Consider the following 23,841-nt stretch of genomic DNA (forward strand, 5'->3'; position numbering starts at 1 on the left):
TGTTTTGGCAGAAAGGATTCGATTTCTTGTACTTTGTTTTCCTAGTACGATTTGCAATGCCTATTCTGTTTGCGCTTGATTGCCAATCGACGGGTCAATTTATTGTTTGCTGTAAACAAATAATGTGTAGAGATGGGGTTCCGACCAACATGGAATGATGTCACTGCCTATACCGTAAAAGAGATTCTTTCTTGCAACCACTTATTGTTTGAGTAGCGTTGCTGGCTAATCAATTGTTGTCACGTAATCATAAAATTGACCGGACGTAGTTGCATTGCGCAATCTATTTTGTCAAGCTTATTTTGAGTATAATTCTTCGAATTCACATTTCTCTAATACTATGTTTGGATGAGGGAAATAAACTTGGAATTTTGATAAAGTCAGAATTTATAAATTGACATGCATCAATTTCCTTTTTTGGATTCATAAACATAGAAATTTAGAATTTCCGCGTGGAAAAAAAACTTGGAATTTGGGACTTCTAATTCTCAAGTTCAAATTCCATGTAAATGGGTGTCATTTCCCAATTTCTATGATTGAGAGTTTAAAAATAACAAATTTCGTATTTAATTTCATTGTTCTTTTAGGTTAACCAAACAAGAAAATTTACTTTAGAAAATAAAACCTCGTTATTTCAATTTCTGTCATTTTAAAATTCCTTAGTAATTTTAAATTTCTTCATCCAAACATAGTGTAAAAGTGTTTTTGCCAAAATGATTTTTGAGATTGTCATAACTCTATGATCCCCTGGAATTTATAATTGATAGAAGTGGTTCCTGATATTGTCAACTGTCAATCATTTTGGTGCTGTGAAAAATCTTCGTTAAATTGAAAAAACTACTAGTTCTAAAGGAGTTTTGACAAAAATATTTTCAATTTAACGGAAATTTCTCACAGAAGAATCAAAATAACTAATGGTGGACAATCCACGGACCATTTTGATTGACTTTAAATCTCAGAGATCAAAGTGAGGAGTTATACATTTCTTTGAGCGAATGACAGTTATGGTTTTACCATCAATAATTCTTTGACGACCCTTTCTCGCCTGGCGGCACCGCCATGTCACAAAACCATACATTCTTTCCCCCTCTCCAAACGTTGCAGCTGATTTTTTATGTATAGTTCAACGTGTTGATATTTAATCTCCCAATTGTGCACGAATTTGGAAATAAGATTATGATTGGATTAGAAATTTGGAAAAATATTATATTTAATATTTATATATACTATTGAAAACTTTGATAAAGATCTCGTGGTTTTGTACGATTGGAAATTTTGTAGTCAATTTTTTGCCTAATCTACCCAACCTTCTTAAGATATATTTAGGAGAAATTCCTCTAGAAATTAACCATGTTTTGTAACATATATTTTGTACTTCTTTTCCAAAACCAAAGGATATAATTCTGAAGTGATCATACAAAAACCAAACATATCCAAGGCCAAACTTGATTGACAAAAGTATGATACATCCAGAATTAGAGCAATATTGCACCAAAATTACTTGAACTACAAATATAATATTTTTCTTCACACCGTGTGTAGATGAAATGGTCGAGCAACCCGTCCAAACGTACGAACTATTATACAGAACGAAAAATTGGTATATACAGTTTATACCAAGTTTATATAGGTGTGGGGAACATGTGAATGAACTTCGCTTACATTAACTTGCCGGATGGCGCTTTCTCCTGCCTCTCTATATATGCAGATGGAAACCATCCGGCCTTGCCGTTGCTTTCTCCTTCAGACCATCCATTAGAGCCGACCTATAACACATTCATATGACGTAAAATTAAAATCGCCACCAAATGATAAACGGAGAAGGATTACGCTTTAATTTCTTTTGTTTGAATGTGTAAGATGCAAACGAAAAAAGAAATGTTTTATACAAGGGCTGTACTATAAGAGAACAAAATAGTTCATTCATTCCTCCTACTAAACATTCAAACAACGTTAGGAAAATGATCCCGCCTAGTTATCCAAAATTTCCTTCCTTTCCTAACTGTTATAGAAAATATAATAACTCAGAGAGAGCAGCAGTGCACACTTTGGTTGTCTGAAAAAATAAAAAGTCTACATTTATGCAGAAGCCATAGCAGAAATCAAATTCGGGGTGGTTCACCTACCTGACGAACTACAACATAATCATCAACGGACAGATTCAACTCTCCATCCGCTTGAGCCTCAAACGGGTGAATAGCCTGGAAAATGATGTGAAAAAGGATTAACACCGAGAAAAGCTCAGAATTTCAGGGTATTTTAGATTGGTTTCAGTGAGCTATAAGGCTATTGTAAATTTGTAATTGGAGTCAATATGACAACAGTCGACGGCCTTTTCTATACAGATGAAAACTCATATACCGTCATTTTTGCTGCTTCCCATAAAAGCACTAGTTTTAGAATCCATGTTGTTTTCAGAAGTGAAGAATATGGGAACCAACTAGGAAAAAATAAATTCAGAAACTGTGATATAAATGAACGAGCGCAGCACTTTCTTTTGGTTGTTGGGAATAGAATTTCAAGGATTTCAAAGGCCTTACTCTTGCAATGAAGAAAGTGCCATCTTGGTTAAGTTGTCCATGATCATCAGATATATTTGAAATAGTATCATGATGCACTTCCACCGATTGCGATGAGAATTCATTTGGTGGCTTCTCCAGAATCATCTGACCATTTAAAATAATACGGTATTCACAAACTTTTATGTATATAAAAAAGATAAGAAACCATCCATAATGATAAAAATATACAGAGCCAGGCTATGTAGAGCAAACCTCAGAATGTAGCTTGTCTAAAATAGCAAGAGCATGTTGATGAAATGATCTCTCCGCATCAACCTGCAAAACATACTTTCATTAGAGTCAAATGCAGAAATGTAAGCTCGGAAGAAAAATACAACATGCTACCAGTTCCTAGCCAAATTTAGTATGATAAACTATTACAGTAATGACAAACCCACCAAGTACTACAGACACCATAACTTTACAGTTATATATTTAGATACACAATAGCAAGAATTTCTGACCCTTGAGCTTTGAAAATTATTATTTACCCTGGAAGTGATGAGCCCTTCTCTCATTTAATCTACTCACCCTCTCCAGCTAAAGCAAAGCATTTAAACTTCAGTTAGAAGCACTTACACTCAAATGCGCATTTGTTGTAAGCACTTTCAATAGAAGCAGATTGAGATTTCTATTAAATGCTTCCTAGAAATGCAACATGGAAGTGCTTCTTGAGAAGCACCTCTCATGACAGCAGAAAAATGTGCATCTATGACTCATAAAGCACCTTTAACAATCTCAGTCAAACAACACCAAAAATGCATTTCAATACCCAAACGTTTTTAACGCTCCCCTACAAGCATTTCCAAAAGGTCCTCTGTTGACAGATGAGCCACTATTATTTCCTTGGTGCTCAATATAAAGGAATCATATATATACCAGTTCTTCAGAATTCTACATATAAAATGATGCTATGGTAGAGAAACTACATACAACATTTCATAATATCAGCAGTACAGAATGATCGAAACTTAAAATTTTGTGGGGTTGAATTAGCAAAAGTGGTAAAAACTAGGAAATATTAAATGAAAAGACATTAAGATGCAAACATGACTTTCATTAGTTACTCAAGTGCTCAAACATTTATAAACCAAAATTCGCCAAATGAAAGTTCTTGGTTCAGGAGGAGTCAAGGGGAATAAAATTAGGGTTTAGGGTTTAGGGTTTAATGCTTTAGGATTTCATTATTACTACTGTTTGTTTGTTCGACAAGGTTATTAGCCTATATAAGTTGACCCTATTTTCACATCTCTTTTGTAGCACTAATTTCATCCCGCACAAAAACATGACACTAGATGGAAAAAGGAAAAAAAAAACAACTTATGATCCAATCTGCTAAACCTTAATGCATTTATTTTAATAATTGTAAGGGGCTGCGGTAACAGATGCTAAATAAGAATACCATTTGATTAAAGGAACTTTGGGTTTAAGAACAATATCACCCATAGGTCACCACCAAGAAAAGAGTAAGCATCCCACTCAAATGCATCACCAGTCCTCTTCTTCTTGTGAGGTCCTATGGTACATAAAAAGAAGGATGTCATATGATTGAAAAAATTAGGTGATCAAAACATGGAATAGGCAATAGAAAGTTTGGATAATGAAGAAAGGCAAGTATTGCGACATAGATGGAAGGAATAACTGGTCTAGTGATCATATGAGAAATTTATTGAAAAGAATTTGAAGTGAAAGAAGAAAGACTAATCAAATGTGGATTCACTTATTTACCAAAAAACAAAGAACGTGGCTTCACTCATAATATACTATGAGAAAAAATCAATCATGTAGGGTTGCTATGAAACGGAAAAACAAGCAGCATCACCTCCACAAGAAACTGCAGGAAACACTTATAAGTTCTAACCAGTTACTACGTCCTTCGATCATGAGAGAAACTGATAACGAGTCACTCAAAAGGATAAATAAGAAGGGTTGCCCATAACTTACAACATATGCTAAACCTTTCGGGATCGTTAAAGATATATGCCTATCCCAAAATTTGTGAAACATTGACTCCACTTATGCAGTTTGGATGACCCTCCGACAGCTTGTATGAAATTAAATCCGGTGTACATCCAAAATACCAGTATACCCCTCCATCCTACAGACTAACCAATTATAAACAAAGTACACATTTCCAACAGATGATATAGACAAGCGAGAATCATTGAGACGATCAGAAAAGATAGATGAAATCATCACTGCCTGCTATGTCGAACCTTTGCTATAAGACAGGTATACAACTTCAAATTTTACAAAATAATGCAAAAAAGTATATGCGCTAAACCAGTAGTTACACAGCCCTGTCACCGGATAATCCTTTAAACAAACCTTCACATTCCCAAAAGCCTTCAGGAAAATCCTGAATTTATCCGCCCCTATTTGTACATTAGTATCCAATGTTAGAAATCTGTACATATTTATAATTCCTATGAGTATGGTCTAAAACTCTCTACCATTGGCCCAGACTGTTTTTAAGGTTTGGACATCCCACCAAACAACTGGCTAAGAGAGCATAACAACCCAGGGAAAAATTTCCATCATTTTGACAACTCGTTGACGACTTCAAGTTATCACATTGAGAAGTAGACTACATAAATCATACAAACATGTGTTGTGTTGAGATATGTACATATAAACTTAATATACGTGCATATATTCCTTGGTTAATTAACCGAACAATTGGACGCGTTACACTCTAGATGCCAACATTGTTCAAACACCCATTAACACCGTTCAAATGCGTGACCAATTTTTACCAAAACAAGCTGTTTAGGACTTGGAATTTAAATTTTAAGTCTTGAGTTTCTGTGGCTTCAAACCAATTTGTTAAAGAAAACTAAAATGCATAACTAATATCTAGTGGGCAATGATTCTGCTGTAATGCAATGATGTTGAGAGAGAGAGAGAGAGAGAGAGAGAGAGAGAGAGAGAGATTCTTTTAATTAAACATTGTTGTTTCTAACACCAAACAAACTTTTATTGACCTGAAAACAGAAGTACATCTTTGTCGCCCTAAATTGCAAGTACATAAAGCTCATAAATGAGACTATAATAACAAAAGCAACACAAGACCAAAGACAAAAGAAGGAACCTATTATCAACAAAACATTGACAGCACCAACAAAATGCAATTAATGAAGATACTGTTCCTCTTTTTGTGTCATTTCCTACTCTAGTGGTGTAACACTACTCTTGACTGAGTGATGTAATGCTAAACTATACAATATGGAAACACAAGGAAGGTTCTTTACAATAAAGCACTAGGTTTAAGTAATTCTCCTATGCATACCCTAGAAGATCATGGCTTGCACATCCTTATTTATGTACATTTCCACATATAACACTTGTATCTTCAATCTTCCATGCATCCACAACATCCTAAAATATGAGAAGATCATGGCTTGCACATCTTCAATTATGTATTGCATTTCCCTTAGGTAAATAAGTTGCAGCTGTTTCCTGGGTGTCCCTGTTCTTTGCGTTCTGGATATTGCAATTTTTCATGAGGTTTTCACAAAAATACGAAGCATAGCTAGTTATGCATCGATTCTTATGGTTGTAAAGATTTTTTTTCCCTTCTATTATAGGGAAACGAAAAATTATACACCTATAATGACATGAACTAATTACTTATGGATTAAACAGGGAAAAACAAACTTCCCATAGGGGTTCGCACAAGAAGCACGAATTCAGTCAATGCATATTAGACTAATCAAACTGAAGGAGCATTGATCACATAAAATCTTCAGGGAACAAACAGAACAGTAACTACTTTAATAAGCCTTTCATATAGACAACAATCAACTTTATATCCATAAATGGCAACCAAGATGTAATAGAATAGCCATGTGCAGTCCTCACAAACAATTAGTAACAATACCATAGTACGAAGCTTATGAAAAGTCATCTGTTGTTGCTGATCCTCAACTGACAACATTGCGGCAGTTGCTTCTTTCCCAAGTGCCACTGTAGAAGATTTAAGCTCTGTCAATCTTGCTTCTGCATTTTGAAGCTTCACAGAACTCTCTACAGATACTGAAGAGAATTTCAATCGACGCCTCAATACATCAGCCACCTAATCAGAAGATAAATATTTACTTCCTATGAGAATGCATGTTCCTGAACCATTAGATACACCAATTGACATTAAGATATACCTGGGCTTCCACCTCCTGTCGCAATTTATCATAACGATGAGTCAAGTGACGAGCATCCTCCAAAGGAGCCCCTGCTATTTGTGCCCGTAAAGGTTCAGCAACCTACAAATTTTAATCCTGTGACATGATTATAAACCAAAAAGAACGGAAAAAAAATGAAAGAAACTCAAAAATTTATTATAGATTTTGGTAAAGTATAGCATTATAAAAGCTCTTTTATGATTCAATTAGCAAAGGCTCTTGTCATTGTGCAAAGGGCCTTGGGATACTACCACCTTCACTAAAGTTAAGTGGGTTAGTGAGATGTGACAGTGCTACCTCCTGACCTGTATCCCATATGCTTAACGCCTCTCAAACAGTAAAACAAACTCATTGCTTATATAGCTAACTGAATTCACCACATTAAAAGAAGTCACAGATCATATTTCCCAACAAAATGGCTTATTGTTTTCAAAAACACACACATGCACACACAAGTTACATGTGTACGTTGCTTTTGGTTCAAAATGTTGATTTCAATCAATGGCCATATCTTGAGATTTCTCCAATGTTTATAAACATTTAAGAAAAAAATTACATTGAAGAAATTACCTGCTCACCAAGGACCTTAAGAAAAGCCTCTCTCTCATCTTCAATTGAATTATATGAAGTGCCAAAGTATTCAGAACCCCTTGCTAGATGAGTGCTAGTGCTTTGATTTTCAGCTCCATATTTGCAGCAATTTTCAGCTAACTTTCTCACTAAATTATCAAGATAAAATTTATCTACTAGACTTGTATAAGGAATCAAATGCAGCAAATTAGAGGGAGCAGTGACCTATTTCCATTTGTTTTGAGCTAGTAGAAATAAAAGCCTCAACCCCCCGAACAACACTCCGCTGAAAATGCTGGGTAACATAATTTATTGTTAGAATTAGAACTTGGTAAGAGTAATTCAATAGTGATGTCTAATAGAATGAACCAGTAGTTAAATGATAGCCAACTTGATGATGGCATGATAAATGTACCTTTGTAGCCCTCGTAGAATTATACAAATCCTGAAGTTTTTGGTGACACATAAGTTCCTCTTCATCAATCATAACAGCTTCATTACCTAAATTTCCCAACCGTTTCAACACAGCCTGCAATGTATTCAAAACAGCAAGTTTAAAACAATGAATTTATTCACAATTCTACATTGTCGATATAATTGAATCAATCACGTCTTCTTTCGTCTTCCACTAAGTCATCACAAGACTAAGAAACTAGTACATAATTTTTTACTACTGAAATGGTAACTAAAGTCCTCCTGAACTAAGCAGGAACCTTAGGTTCTAGCGATAAGTTCACAAGTCCTATTTTATGTAAACTTGAGATCACTTTCCTGGGGGTTTAAATTGTGATTAATTTTTAACACAAACCAGCAAGATACGCACTATGAACGGTTCAATGGACATTGTGAATGAAGTTGGAATTGAATTCAATAACTGTCTTTGTCCATCTTACATTAAATCATCAAAGGAGTAAGAGAAAACAGTACAAATTCATTTTTCATACTGAAAGAGCAACAGTAACTAAAATCCTGAACTCAGCAGGAACTTAGGTTCTAAATTCTAATGAACTTCTATATATCCTAAAGGTCGTACCCAGTGCACAAGGCTCCCGCTTTACGCAGGGTCTGGGAGAGGTGAATGTCGGCTAGCCTTACCCCCATTTTATGGAGAGGCTGCTCCCAAGTCTTGAACCCGAGACCTACCGCTCATGGGCGAAGGCATTTGCCATCGCACCAAGTGCGACCTCTTTGAACTTCTATATATCCTAACTTGTTTTAAAAAGAAAAATGTGTTTTAATATTAGAACTTTAGAAGGCATGATACACACGACATAAGGATCAATCTACAAAATCCAGCATGATATACACAACACAAGGATCAATCTACAACGTGGCCCTCCCAGAGTCCTTAAGCATCATGATGAGTTTCACTGAGGAATTAATCTAAAGACAAACAAACTTTCAAATAGCTCCTGCAGAGCAAATGACTCCTCTATCTTTTTCTGTTCAAATTTCTTCTAAATCTTAAATCCCAATTCCCCAAAACAAAAGGCGTAAGAACAAACCCTGCTACGACCAATTTATGAAATCTGGATAGTCTATCAAGCCACAGAAAAATTGACGCTAAAGGTTAATCTCCAAACTACAGATCCTCCCAACATCTGATCCTTTCCCCATTACACAGTAGCAGGGAAGTACCATACCATTGATCACCTATAAATATATCAGGTGACACATTTCCAAATTCTTAACAAAATTTTTTTATGGACATGGAAACAATTTGAATTTCCTGTAGATTAAGATTGTATCTTTTCTTCAACTTATATCCATTATGATTTACACAAAACAAAAGTATTGTATCTTATCGAAAAGATTAGCACTTTTTTGTTTGCTGAACAAAATGGGTTTTCTTTATGTAATCGAAATGATTAGGACTTTTCGTTAACATTGGTGATATTGTAGTTATATGTAGATATATATACATATATATATATATATATATATATTATATGTAATGAATTCTGAACAAAATTATACAAAGGAGTCCAAAAAATTTCCTAAAAATAACCGGTAAAGCGCAAACACAAACTTCCAAGTAAGAGCAAGATTGGAAAAACTTTGTATGTATGAATAAACAAAAAAAAATCCAAACTTGGAATAACTTAAATCCAATCAACCATTAATAAAAAACAAAGAGAAGCACTTAATCTGGAAGGAGAAAGCAAACCTGCTGTTGCTTTGCGACTTGCTCCCTGAGCTTACTGGCTTGCTTCCGTATGGACTCCATACAGTAAAACCCTAGCTCTAGCGCTAGATATCGATTGATCTTGGCGGTCAGAGACAAAGCTGTTAGTCTTTTACTGGCGAGTGGCGACACAGACAAGAAAGAAAGCGAATCTATAAAGAAGTATGATGGGTGTCACTTTCTGGTTTCGGGAGTCAATAAGTCACTGAATTGAACAATTTCACTTTTATTTAACGCGTATTAAATGAAGGTGTGAACGGTCAATTTAGCCACTAAATTATTATTTGATTAAATTATTTTTTTCAGAAAAAGCAATCGTTGAATTATAAAAATCTACTAATTACATCCCTGTTCAATTTAAGTCATGTTAATTGCATATGATACATATTAGAGGGCAAATTGGTATTTTTCATGGAGAATAATGTATGGAGTTAACTTTGAAAAGTAAATTAAACGTTAAATTCGTAACCTATATGAAATGTCAAAGGGTTTATAGGTAAGAAAATGACGGTATTTTACTCTCAAATGTGACAAGTGACTTAAATTGACGAAAAATTAGATAAAATAGTTTTGAATATAATAATACGATGAAATTAGCAGTTTTTAATAAATTTAGGGACTTATTTTTCTAAAAGAAATCATTCAATGACCTAATTTTCACTAAGGTGATAAGTTAAGGACTAAATTGACAATTCACCCAAAATGAAATACCCTCGAAACTGTCATTTTGTCTCAATTTACTTCTTGAAACTAGTTTTGTCTCACTTTACCTCTTGAAACTAACATTTTCAACTCTTTTGCTCTCATTTCACCACACTCACTTAAAAAACTGTTAAATTCAAGGGTATTTTAGATATTTTATTTTTTACACCCTGCCTACGCACTAAATCAATCTCAATTTCAATTTTAACAACTCTAATTCAAAGACATGATTTTTAGGGCTTTTTAAAAGTAAATTATTCAATCAACAGAAAAATTTCAAGTAACAATGTGAAACTTTGGTTTGCAATGCACATTTGCTTTAAATGATTTTTTTTTGGTTTGGAAAGAATTTTGGACATGATAGCTTAATGGATTTTTTGAGATTATATTTTCTGCAACTGATACGAGATCATGTTTTTTATGGGTGAAACTTACGGTTAGGTCAATTTCGATTAGAAAGATATTTTGAAATAGGTTGATCATGTTTCCTTTTTGTTGTAATAGTATTTTTTAAGTGCAAAGTTTCTAGCCAATACATGGATGCCTTGCAAGTGAAATTACTAAGAACAAAAATGTAACCCTTATTTTGATTGATATAATGTTTTGATGCTTTGAATTTTCTATTGATTGAATAATTTTTTTTTAAATGGCCAAAACTAATGAGCTTGAATTAGAATTGTCAAAAATAGAATTCAGATTGGTCTAGTGCATAGGCTAGAGGTAAATAGATGTGTACAAAATAAAATGTCTAAAATACCCTTGAATTTAATAGTTCTTTAACGAAATGAGGTGAAGTGAGACTAAAAGAGTTGAAAATGATAGTTTCAGTCTTTCAGAGAGCAAAATGAGGCAAAACTAATTTTATGAGGTAAATTGAGACTAAATGGTTGTTCATTGTTTCATGAGGCATTTCAATTAATAAACCTTTATTTAATATAAGACCAATTTTTCCTTAATAAATAGTGCGAAAAATGATTTTTACACCTGTTTTTTTTTTTACATTGTAAGCTGAAAATTTTGAGTCCAATAATTGAATGTAACACATGAGTCTTATGAGTTTGGCTATGAACAAAAGAGTATTAATACACTTACTATTTATTTGTACCATTTCAAGGTTCCACCAACACATGAGAGATGAACAAATAGATGGTAAAGATAACATTTTTGTGAAAAGAATATTGGGTCACAACTATTAAACTCAAACTAAAATAACAATAATGTTGTACGAATCAGACTGAATCAACCTAATTTCTATATATCAGATTCAAACTCTACACAATTACGTTGAAAATGGTCTTTTAATTTTCTTTTGCTTTATTCGATTCATATGCAATATCAAAAATGGATTCGACAGCATCTCCAAAGCTGTAGTGGCAAATGCTAAATATACAGAGCTAAAATTCAGCATCTCAGCTATATATGGAACAAGCAAACAAAGGTGAGGCCCGACATGGAAATTGCATGCTGCTTCGGCCCGATCAATCGGCCCCGCAACATTTAGCGACTCAAAAAACCGTTCGCAAATTTAACACCGTGTAGACGAGCAATTGAATTTTTTGCAATAGAAGGGCTTGGGTTGGGAGAGGATTAAGTTGCCAATTTCTAAAATTTAGATTTTCGCATCTGCCATTGGAGATGGTATGAGTGCGAGAAAAAGGATTTGTGAAAATCATTTCCCACTTTAACTTCGTTCAGGTCGGCCTTTTCATACCAAGTCGGATCTAGGGTCAAGTTACCAAAACGTAGGTGAGCCACCTGAAAATTAGCAACCAAGATCAAGTAGACTTATGAACTCCATGTGGATACAGTTGAGAATAAGTCACACATTAATGAAAGGAGGGATCTTGCATGGGTAAGTTGAGTTACTCCACATATAGCCAATTGGTTTTATGATGGAACCTCAAGTTTCTTCATGGTATCAAGGCGCACGTGTGAAGCCAAACAGCCACACGCACTCCACGTCACCTCGTTGTGTTTTCCACATGTTAGACTTGAAAATTAGCCACACGTGAGGGGGCATGTTGATAATAAATCTCACATTAATGAAAGAAATGATCTTGCATGAGCTTACGAGTAAGTTGAACTACTCCTCATTTAGCCAATTAATTTTATGGTGAAACCTCAACTTTCTTCGGACACATCCAACCTCAACTCGATCCATATTCGATACTACCTATAAGGTAGGTAAGAGTTGAGGTAAACATGAAGTAAGGATCAATAGATGTCATCTCCAAATATTTCTGTTAAATTAATTAGATCATATAATACGACTATATTACAACATCACGACCTCTCCTCTAAGGTACGAGAGCATTTTTTTTTATCAACTTCGCTCTCAAATACTTGACTGATTTAAGAGCAACTCCACCGTTGCAAATGCCCCCTAGGGCAAGTTACTATTGAACAACCTCCAATAAGCTGTAACTACCTTAATGAACAGTAATTACCCTTTGCATCTCCACCCCTACACTAAATAGCAATGTCAGTAAGCAATAAAATATTAGTATTTTTTATTTTATAAAATAATACAAAATCATTTTATTTGTAATTTCGAATAAAGCACTGAGAGCATCACAATAATTCCCAACCATTTCTTCACATCGTGAACTTGGAACTTGTATATTTGGACTCCTGGCAACTTTAGGAGCATAACTGGGTCCTTGCATGCACCATCAGTGCACTGGGAAGTGCAGTGATCCTAGACCTGAGAGCTTCAAGCTTTAGCTTGTAGTTTCAGGTGAGATTTCCTTGTTCCTTTGAATATTTGGGATTTTCTTGTTGGTGTTGTGATTCGGAGTGAAGACTTAATGGCTAAATTTTGTTCTTTTCGCTGTGCATGCTTTTTGTTTCGTTTTTCTAGAATCCAGCAAGAAAATCCGACGAGCTCTGTGACCAAACCCGGCCAATCTCGACCAAGGTTGTTACTCACAGTGGTAAAATCTGTTCCTTTTCATTTTAGCATCATTTTTGTGCTGAAATTACAATTTTTAATGGAGTTTTAAGTTGAGATCGGAATTGGGATGAATTCCTGCCAAATATTCCAATGTTCTCCCTCTAGGGGTCTGGTTACCCATGTTTTAAATTGTGGTTGACGTCACCTTGATGTTAGCCTTGCATCACCTCTACCTCGAGCTCTTGGGCCACCGATTCGAGCTTGGCCTCTCGCTCGGGCCCCCTACTGCGCAATCGCCGCATGGGCTGGAGAGGATTGCTGGGGCTATTGGGTCATCAAAGTCGCTGGTCCATCAGGCTCTAGCTCCCGTTGGAGTTGCTCTAAGCATTGGAGGCCCTTATATCTCTTCCATAATTATGTGCTGTAGAGGACGACCTACCCGGTCACGAAAAGCTGGTTTGGAGGAATTGCATGACTTAATCTCAAGCAATTATAGGCTTACAACCATCACCGAGAGAAAAACATTGTTAACCAAAATAGTCAATATTTTTCAGAGAAACTTTGAACTAGTAAATTTTCAGTAGGCTCCTTAACTGAGCTTTTAGCTAAAAATTTATGTAGAAGTTTCTACAACATGGTAGCAACAATTTTTTTGAACAAACGATATTATCTACATTAAAGGATGAGAGAGTGGGCTAAGCCTCACAATAGGCTAGCAATAATAAGGTTCAAATTTGTCTATCACGAGAATCGAACCTAAAAACTTTTATTTATCAGTGAAGAGGAATATACCACTAGATCATAATAAGTGGCAACATGGTAGCAACAATTTTTTTTTTTGGGGTCAAATGATAGATTTTTTTTAAAGAGTAAATTGTCGATTTACTCCCTGAACTTATCTTCCAATAGAAAAGTTCAAGGAGCAAATTGAAAGGTAGGTGAAAGTTCAGAAGGTAAATCAACAGTTTACTCAACAATAAAATAGGCCCTATACAATAAAATCAACAGTCCAATTGAAAAGGTTTAGATCTGCTGCTAGAATATTAAAAATAAAAGGGTAAATCGCCAAAATGGTCCATGAGATTTGCATAACTCATCACTTTGGTCCCTGAGATTCCAAATCGATAAAAGTAGTCCCTGAGATTGTCCACCATCCATCATTTTTGTCATTCCGTTAAAAACTTCGTTAAGTGTTCTAGAGCTCTTGGCCGGAAGTTTTGGCAATTTTCAAAGCTTCGTAACTCGATCGTTTCTTAATCAAATTTGATCCATAATATATAAAAAAATAAAGATAGGAAAGTGTAGAATAAGATCATTCCTATTTCGAGCCGTTTTCCGGTTAAAATAATGGATGGTGGACAATCTCAGGACTACTTTTATTGATTTGAAATCTCAAAGACCAAAGTGATGAGTTATGCAAATCTCAAGGACCATTTTGGCGATTTTACCAAAATAAAATAGGCCCTATACAATACCATTCCATAGAGTATCCATGATTTTGAAAATAGGCAGCTACAGCTTCCGCAACACGATTCCCACCCCTAGGCACAAATAGGAACTTCATCGAATCCAACTTCCGCGCCAAGCACCAAATATCATGAACAATGCATTCAACAACAACCGCATCACAACATGTTTTAAGATTAATCATATCAATAATAACCTTAGCATCTGATTCAATCTTGATTTTCTACAACCCCTTCTCCACACCACTTCCAGAGCATCCCGTATAGCAGTAGCTTCTGCCACCGCAGCCGACTGAAACCTCCCACCGTGTCCTCCAGCTACTAGAAGCAGCCGAGAAAAATCCTGTGGTGGGCCTTCTACCACTTGGTTTCCATAGTGGACACGTTCTCCTTGGTCATTCCAGCGCCCCTTGGTCATGACCGTCACGAATCCATATGGATGTCGCAATGTTGCAGACTCACGACGAACCCATGGCCTGATCTGTGGCTTGGTGCCTTCCATGGCTAAATTAGTGAGGATTCTCTTTGCTTGGGTCATGATTGTTGCTGATCTATATGCCGATGTTGGAGATGTCATGACTTTCATGACCTTTTTCCTACGATGCATGGACACAGGGAAAAGCCAACGTATCCCGTATCTGACACACAGGGATACGGATACGGACCCGATACATATCGGAATGAATGGATACGTTGTTTATTGATGAGATACGCGTATCATACTTTTTAGATACGTTTCAAACTAAATCAGAGGATAATCAGAGAATAAAAAAATCCAATAAATTGGCACATAATCGTGATTGATTCAAATTAGCTAAACTGAAATGATTGTTTGACTAAAAACCAAAACGATTTCGAACCTCAGAAATCAGACTTGTCACCTGCAACTGTGTTTGTGTGCCTCACTTTTTAAACGATTTGGATTTGTGTGTTCCTTGGTTTCAGATTTGTCACCATTGATTTATCGTGGCAGATACACACCTGTACGTGTTGTGTTCTTGTGTCTTGTTGTGGTGGCCATGTAGGGATTTATTATTGTTCTGTTGTTGTGCTTTATCTCACCAAATCAAGTATTTAGTCACTGGAGAAGATGCACCGAATTGGCACTCATCTTGAAACCGTGTTGTAATTGTGTTCTCGATCCATGAAATATGTCTATCGCTTCGATTAAAAAAAAAAATTATTGGGTAATTAATGTTAACTATGTCGTTAAATTTTAAGTCAAGTTGGAACAAAATTTGTTTCGCTACACTACATTTGGCAATATTGACAATGAAAAGAACATGCATGTAGTCCAATTTTAAGTACAAGGTTCAGTTACCCAGAATACATGGATAACTGAACCTTGTACTTAAAATTAACAATTTAAATTGGAATTCAATTAAATCTTAATTAAGTTGGTAATCATGCTTGTGCAGGGATAACAATTAACCAGAAATATCACTAACAACAAAACTTCCATTAAATCTCCAATTGTAAGCATAAAAAAGTTCATAACATATATTACTTTTTAGATGATGAGAAATTTAAAAGAACCAGACTAAAATTTTGTTCATCAATGCTCGGTGCAATCAGCCGGCTTAAACGACACAGTTCTTTCTTCAAGGTCATATCCCACCAGGAAGTTGATTTGAGCCAAGTTACCAAATATCGCCACGTCACTCGACGGTATCATTGTCAAGCAAACCAAATCGTCCTCGATTCTGGCAAATGTGTTCACTGCCTGCAACTTTACATCCGCACCCTTGAAATGTGCAGTTATGACCGGAACACCAATGTCATCGCTTTCGCTTCGGAAGCAAAGGCTCAGAATCCCCTTCGGATCACTAACCCTCTCTGCGTTAATGGCAACCTCCAACGCCGATTCCAAATCCTCGTAAAATCCAGGTGGAAGGAGGGTCAAAGTAGTCCCCGAGTCGATGATAATGTTGCCCTCATTGGCAGCAACAGCGACGTCATCCTCAAAGTTCGGTGATGATTTGGTTTTGTAGGCCAACCGCTTCTCTCCAACGCTAATGGCCTCGAGCGTGAGGTAATAGAAAGTGTCGGGCTGTTTAGCAACTATAGGTGTTGAAACAGCACCGGCACCTGAAACAATGCCAGCACTGCCAAAACTTATCTTGCTCGCCAAGTTATTGTTTGAATTCTTACTATTCGATGCCAGGGGCACCAGACAGTAGGAAAATTTCCCTCCGTTGGTCGATTTAGTCAGCTGAGAAACGAGGGAAAGAGGGCCTCCACCGAGGCCAATCAAGCCAGAACCGGACTCATCAAATGTGCCACCATTTTGATGTCCACAACCGAAGAGAATTTTCGGGAGTGAAACTGGACGGCCAGAAGTTGATCCAATGGTGAAGGTCTCAACAGCTAGAGTCCCTCTAGTGAAAGAGCGGTCTCCGTAATGATAGCTATAGTCACACGTTTCATGACCTTCGTTGTCTTCGGTGCTGCAGGAGGCTTCTTCGAGATAAGTACATGAATTGGACTGACACGGGATGGAGCGGTAGGTTGACGATTTCTTGGGATCGAAGAGAGGAGGGTTTTGGTTGAAGCATTGCTTGCATGGCTTGCATTGAGTCCAGATGAGATCACTGCCTGTGTCAGCTATTCCGAGAACTTCAACTGGTGGGGTCCCAATTGATACGTTCATTAGGTATTCTCCAGCACTTGATATTATTCTGGACTGGATATTTGCTGATGACGACGACGATAATGAGGTGATTATTGGCTTGACGAAGTGATTGGCACGAGTGACAGAACGGCGAAAGGCATTATGCAAGCGATCGTAACGAGAGACGGATGAATTGTACCAGGGAGAGAGCGGAGAATCACGGTGTATGAGATCGGCAGTGAAACCGTGGCTATTGGCTAGCGTGAGCAAAGTGAAATATGCTAGTACGGCAAGTGGAAAATGAATCATATTGCAAGCAGAAAGGGCGAAGGTCGCCATATCAGTTTGTCTTGGTTTGGTTCGGTGATTCATGAAGGATCGATTGAAGTTGGAATAACGAAAGCGTTGGTGTTGCAACAAGTATTTATAGACATTGTGATGGTTAAAATTCAATTATGGCATTATAATTGGAAGATCAACATGCAGAGCGGTTTTAGAAATGTAAAAAGGCTGAAGGTCGATGAAAAGGTTGTGAAAAAATAAGATTCCAATTATTATATAGTATTGAATGATGTTATTAGTTGACGATACATTTTCTTGATCGGCATGTAACAAAATCAAATAAGGCTAAATCATGTGAGTATTTATTACATAACTGATTTGTTCATTTCGTAGAACCTCGATAATTTAATACTCAATAAATTAATAATTAATCTCGGTTAAATAATATATATTTTTAACTGATGCCGGTGTCGACTCTGAAATAATGTACTAAATTAATAATTTGCTAAATTATAAGATAATATGTTTTGAAAAATTCAGATAAATCCCACATAATATATAAATCAATATATATTAAAAATCCATATAGATCCCACATAATATATAAATTAATAATTTCCTTTTACTATGGTTTTTGTTTTGTTTTGTTAAAAAAAAAAGAGTTTTTCTTGGTTACATATTCATAAAATTAAATAATGTAGTACATTAAATTGAACAAGTATAATTAATTTTGAAAAACGTAAGTAAATTTATGATTTTTACCTTGTTAAATAAATAAATAGAATTGTTAGTTTGTAAAACAAAAAACTAAACACAATATACAATATCGAAGAAAATACGAAATACTTGATAAATTAATAAGTTACTAGCCTCTCTGCACGCACTAACGTGCGTGCGAGAGGCATTTTTGCATCACGGGCGCTACGCGCCCCACAAATGTGTTATTTTAAATATTCTTATATTTCTTAAGTGGTTATTTTATAAATTGTGGGTGTGTGTCCATCACAACAATTTCTCATTATTTTCAATCATCTCCAAAGAATTGCGTAAAAATTATTTAAAAATTAATTGAATGCAAATATGTGATTAAAACTGAAAATGGAGAGAGAATGCAAATTGAAAACATGAATTACTAACCCAATAAAAATTTCGATTTTAGGAAAAGAATTTTTTCTGAAAATAATTTTCACCCTAAAATTCATCACCATCTATTTGTATAAACAATGAAGAAGCAAAACTGAAGAGAACTGGTTGGATTAATTGGGAACACTGCCAATTTCATTGATCCTTCTTCCCATGCGAATAAGAAATCAAATTGAGTATCTAATTATAGCTTTAAATGTAAACAAACAAATTAAAAGGCTAACTAACACTATTAAAGCAAAAAAACAACATTAATTTAAATTTTGAACAACCTGATTTCTGTATTTTTCTTCTTTGGTTCTGCAAAGATATGAAAAGATGAAAATCAACTTATTCCTTTTATCTGTTGCGTAACTTGCATTACCAACATTCACAAATAAAGATTCATGTAGGAAAACTACAATTTTGAAGTTAAATTGGGTTTTAATGAATAAATTTAGACAACGTCTGTCCACAAACACATTGATCTCTAAGACATCAAATGATATGAATTACAAAGAACAGGAATAAAATGGGTTCTATCACAGAAATGAACAACATATAAGGCAATAATTGTGCAAATGGTTCTCTGCAAGTGCAGGCTGTGCAGGCCATGAGATTTAGTTGTGTACAGCAACACCAATGGTTCTTCCATGCTTGAAAATATAGACGGATTACTTCCAAACAGAAATACATTGGCATCAGATACGTGTGAAATCAAAGCCATGCTTGCCACCCATTTGCTTGCACTTGATGCTTTAGATTTTCATGGTTAATCTGCAAGTAATGATGATAAAATAAGAAGTCTAACTATAATGCACAATCCCAAATATAAAGGTTGTAAGCAATTTAACCTAAATACCTTTAACTTTGACAATTTTCTGATGGCAATACTTTTACTCCAGATACTTTTAGAATACTGAAAGATAAATAATTTGTCAAATTTGAGGTAACAAATTGTAATCATGTTTACAAAATTAAATAGTAAGAAATGTTACCTTAATCTTGTACTTCAACCTTTGTACTTTGCGACGGGTGCGATGCTTGTAAAACTGACAAAAAAATGCAATTTTATTTCTATTTGAAAATTGAATGCAATTTGAATTTCCAGTATACTTCCGTATGAAAATAAGAGAATACTTACCGTATTTAGAAAAGTTGTTTGGTCACTATTAATCTTTTTCCTGCACCCATAATTTATTTTTTATAATTCGAGATAATTAATTTGTAGATTTTTTTTAATTTTATAATTTGAGATAATTAATTTGTAGAATGATATAGACAATGCCATTAAAAATAAATAGGTAAGAAATGGTGTTGTACCTAATTTGTTGGACTTTATTCCAAATTCGTATGATGCGAGGAGTTGTTGAAGGTTTTAATTCTTCTACAACATTTTTCATGCGCCACCTATATATTGAAGGTACATATAATGTTAGAATTTTTTGTAACAAATTTAATAAAGAATTTAGAATACATACTGCTCATGCTTCTTTTTTTTTTCCACTCTTTGAGAATAAGTTGGCTTAGATCAGTAGTTTTTACTCCGACAGATATCTCCCACCCAAGTGTAAAAATAGAGACACGTCTGTTTGAGATCTTATCAATAGGTAGTTCCTTCTCCATTTTTTTGTGGGTATTCTTGTAAATATCCTGAGAATGAAAACAAATAATTTTTTTAATTTCCATAGCACATGTATAGGACATCAAGATAATCAAAATTGAAACTCATAATCTGACCAAAATTTAAAAATCGCACAATGAAAATTTCAAAGGAAGAAGTTTAAAAAACTAAAATTGACTTAGAAATACTAAATACAAACTCATATATACATCCTGAAAGCTGCAGTAGACCGCATCAAATTCATCACCTAAAAGATAAACCGTAAAAAAACCTAAAAACTGAAAAGGTAAATTTAGATTGAGATTTACCCAAAATTACTCAGACCTTTGAACTTTGGAGCCTAAAAGAATTGTCTTGACCCTATAACAAAAAGGAGAGAGAAAGAATAAGAAAATTGAAATAAAAAGCACCAAGATTTTAACCACAAAAGCTATAGCACATACGTTTCAAAGGCCCGTGAAGAAAAATAAAAAAAAATGAAAGCCTAACCTATCAATTGATTTATTTGATAAGATAAGGGAAGAAAAACCTGCAGAGAACAAAAACCACAATCAAACCACTACAATTAACGTGCAGAATTTTCAATAATCCTGTGAAAATGCATGAGAAGAATAAGGAATAAGAAGCATTTTGATAGAGAACAAAACACACAAATTTAATAATTGAGAACTACAGAACTACCAGTTCTTATTGGTTTTTCGCCAATTTGATCTTCTCCTTCAGGCTCTAGCATAACATTTTGAATTTGTTATCTTGAGGTTATTTTATTTCGTGTTTTATTTACATGTCCCGCAAAACCGGTTCCTCTCCCACGTTTGCTTTATTTTCATGCACGTTCGCGTTTATCGTTCTTCAAAACTGTTTCCTTCACACACTTCAAGCCTGCAACTGCTGAATAGCAGTTCTATTCTAAACGTATTAGGTCTCTTTTTATTTTCTTTTTTGTTTTATTCCATTAGCAATAACATGAGAGCCTTTAAACTGAAAGCAGTTTGGAAAAAGCAGTCTCTCTCCCACGTTTCTTTCCTCAGTTTCCACTATTTTTTAATTTTATTTTGTTTTTTATTGGTGTTTTTACTGCATCTGTCTCTTTGTGTTTTCAACTTTTTCTTTTAAATCAAGACCAGTTACCAACGTTGCATTAGTCAATTATCAATTACGTGGACTTGTTTTACCAGTATTCGGTTTAATTTCCTTTTTTTTTTTTTTTTTTTTTTTTGTATTTCTTGCTCTCAATTTTTAGTAAAAATTTAGTTTTTTCCTTCGATACAGTTTTATGTTCGGTTATAAGTTTTTTACCAGTTTGTCCTCCTTTTTTGGATTTTTTGGTTTTTGATTGTGAAGGAAACATAGGGATATTCTTGGTATTTTGGAATGTTTCACCAAACTGGGGCTCTCCCTTTATATATATAGATTAATTAGCTGATAAGATAGTAGTTTATTAATTCATTAATATTCCGCAAAATTAATACATATTCTTAGTACAAAACTATTAATTTACAGAGATTTAACTTTATTTTGTTCTGTCTATCCAGATTTCCTTGGCTTTCGTTTGTTACGGCTCTTTCTCTATTTTGTTGTGCCGTTGAGGTTTTCTTCAACGGATGAAATTTAATATTTATAAGAAATTTAAAATTGTAAACCATGGTGTCCTGTGAATTTATTTGGAAAGTTAATGCAAAGTTTCTTGTCGAAATAAAATTTAAATTAAAATGCCGAAATTCCTTTCGAATTTATACTTAACTTCAAATTTGAAAAGTGATAAATTGCCCTAGTGATTCGGGCTTTTTTTTATTTTTTATTTTTTTAATCCATACCTTTGCTTTGTTGAGAATTAGTCACACACATTGATGGAATGAGAGATTTTGCATGGGCTTATAAGTAAGTTGAGTTACTCTCCATATTAGTAATTGGTTTTATGATGGAACATCAACTTTCTTCATGATACCAAAGCAAGTTGTCTCGCTTGTGAAGCCTAACCGCCACATGCGCTCCACGTCACCCCATTGTGTTGTTCACATGTTAGGCTTGAAAATTCGTCACACGTGAGGGGGTGTGTTGAGAATTAGTCCCACATTAATGGAGGAGAAATCTTACATGGGCTTATAAATAGTAAGTTGAGTTACTCTCCATATTGCCAATTGATTTTATGGTAGAATGTGAACTTTCTTCACGCTTCTCCTCTTAGCATAAATTAATGTAAAATATCATTTGTATTTATAAAAAATCCTCTCTCTCCTATGATTTTTCAACCTTTAACCAATTTATCCCTTACCATCCGTCTTCCGGAAATGTAAGTTATACATGAAATCACCATATTAAATCAAAATAAAAAAGCAAGATGAACAACAAGCCAATACAACTTTTTCATTAAGGAAAAGAAAAACAATGTAACGACAAATTAGATTACGAAAATTAAACATGTGTTGTAGTTGTTGTACCTGAAGACACCAACTAAACCATCGAGACAACGAAAAAACAATGGACAACCAGGCGACAGCATCACAAGCCACAATGGGAAGATAAATGAGATGACATGAATAAGAATTTGATACACATTATCAAACATGACTTCGAAGTATTCAATTTAGATTTAATTGAAGCTCTGATCTTCTTAAAACATATTAGAGGAATTAGTATGCATAAAATTAAAAGCTACAACCACTTTCCACTAATTGCCTCTAAGCCATGCTAGCATTAAAAAATCTGCATGGACAAGCAACTTAATTAGTACTACGGTTTAGTGGTATTCATCTTCATTTGTAAGTGAGAGGTCTTAGGTTAACAATATATATATATATATATATATATGCTTTCAGAATATACTAACTGCATTCCTAATTATTAGAATGGTACATTTTTCAACGGCTTCTCATGTTTACTATTTTACACCCCATGATTTTGAGAAAAAAAAAAACATTTTTTTTTTCATTTACCAAACAAAATTTTAATCCCAACATTTTATAAAAAGTTGCTTTTAAAACATTTAAGCAACCTCAAACCAGCACTTGACATATAAATTTGACCGGATAATGGATCCCTTGGTTAAATTTGGGGAGCTAACAAGTTTTTTGGAGTGAGTTACCTTATATATATATATATATATATAAGTCTCATATAAGTATATTAGCTTTTCAAAAAAAATAATTTAGCCAAAAATCAATAAAAACTTAACTATTAAGCCATATAGCAATGACATATTTTTGTTTTGGACTTAATCAATGATATATTTTTACTAAATAGGCATGGGTCAATGATGAATGTCACATAGGCTTTATGTCATTATAAATAGTTAGAATTTGAATATTTTATCATTCTCTCTCTTTCTCTCTCTATGAATGTCATATGGGCTTAAACTATTATAAATAAGGATTTAGATCATCTACGGACCAATTTTGTGGGGACCTTCTAGACTGATGGATCTTATCCATGATACAAATGGAATGGCCAAAAATCTCTTCACCTTTCTCTCTTCTCCTCAACTCTTCTCTTTCTCCATCACTTTGAAGCTCTCAACCTCAAACCACCAGCCCCCCAAATTGAAGATCAAATTTCAACCTTACCTCAAAATTAACACTAACACTGCCACAACCCACCCAGCCCACAACCCCCAATTGCATGTGTCTCACCTTACCCTTTCCAAAATC

The 23,841-nt window shown here is 34.6% G+C and overlaps 2 protein-coding genes and 1 pseudogene across 2 annotated transcripts; all 3 read right to left on the reverse strand.

Moving 5' to 3' along the window:
* Positions 1 to 1,430: 1,430 nt before the first annotated feature.
* LOC126625257 (SH3 domain-containing protein 2) lies at positions 1,431 to 9,682 on the reverse strand. Its single transcript, XM_050294346.1, has 10 exons — positions 9,477 to 9,682; positions 7,725 to 7,838; positions 7,535 to 7,604; positions 7,310 to 7,458; positions 6,719 to 6,820; positions 6,442 to 6,636; positions 2,775 to 2,837; positions 2,541 to 2,666; positions 2,127 to 2,201; positions 1,431 to 1,766 (listed from the first exon to the last, which is right to left on the reverse strand). The coding sequence occupies exons 1-10, from the start codon at positions 9,534 to 9,536 to the stop codon at positions 1,659 to 1,661; spliced, it is 1,062 nt and encodes a 353-aa protein (XP_050150303.1). The 5' UTR covers positions 9,537 to 9,682; the 3' UTR covers positions 1,431 to 1,658.
* Positions 9,683 to 16,101: 6,419 nt separating this feature from the next.
* On the reverse strand, positions 16,102 to 17,505 carry LOC126625256 (aspartic proteinase CDR1-like). Its single transcript, XM_050294345.1, has one exon. The coding sequence runs from the start codon at positions 17,503 to 17,505 to the stop codon at positions 16,111 to 16,113; it is 1,395 nt and encodes a 464-aa protein (XP_050150302.1). The 3' UTR covers positions 16,102 to 16,110.
* A 1,560-nt stretch (positions 17,506 to 19,065) lies between these two features.
* LOC126625259 (uncharacterized) lies at positions 19,066 to 21,542 on the reverse strand (annotated as a pseudogene).
* Between the last annotated feature and the right edge of the window lie 2,299 nt (positions 21,543 to 23,841).

This window comes from Malus sylvestris, chromosome 6 (assembly GCF_916048215.2).
Source record: "Malus sylvestris chromosome 6, drMalSylv7.2, whole genome shotgun sequence".
Classification (NCBI taxonomy): Eukaryota; Viridiplantae; Streptophyta; class Magnoliopsida; order Rosales; family Rosaceae; genus Malus; species Malus sylvestris.

Excerpts from the sequence above, each read along its gene's own strand:
- LOC126625257 (XM_050294346.1), bottom strand. The coding sequence starts at position 9,536 with ATGGAGTCCATACGGAAGCAAGCCAGTAAGCTCAGGGAGCAAGTCGCA. Across the intron at positions 7,459-7,534 it reads CTCAAAACAAATGGAAATAG|TGAGAAAGTTAGCTGAAAAT; the intron begins GTCACTGCTCCC and ends TTGATAATTTAG. Across the intron at positions 2,667-2,774 it reads TAGACAAGCTACATTCTGAG|ATGATTCTGGAGAAGCCACC; the intron begins GTTTGCTCTACA and ends TTAAATGGTCAG.
- LOC126625256 (XM_050294345.1), bottom strand. The coding sequence starts at position 17,505 with ATGGCGACCTTCGCCCTTTCTGCTTGCAATATGATTCATTTTCCACTT.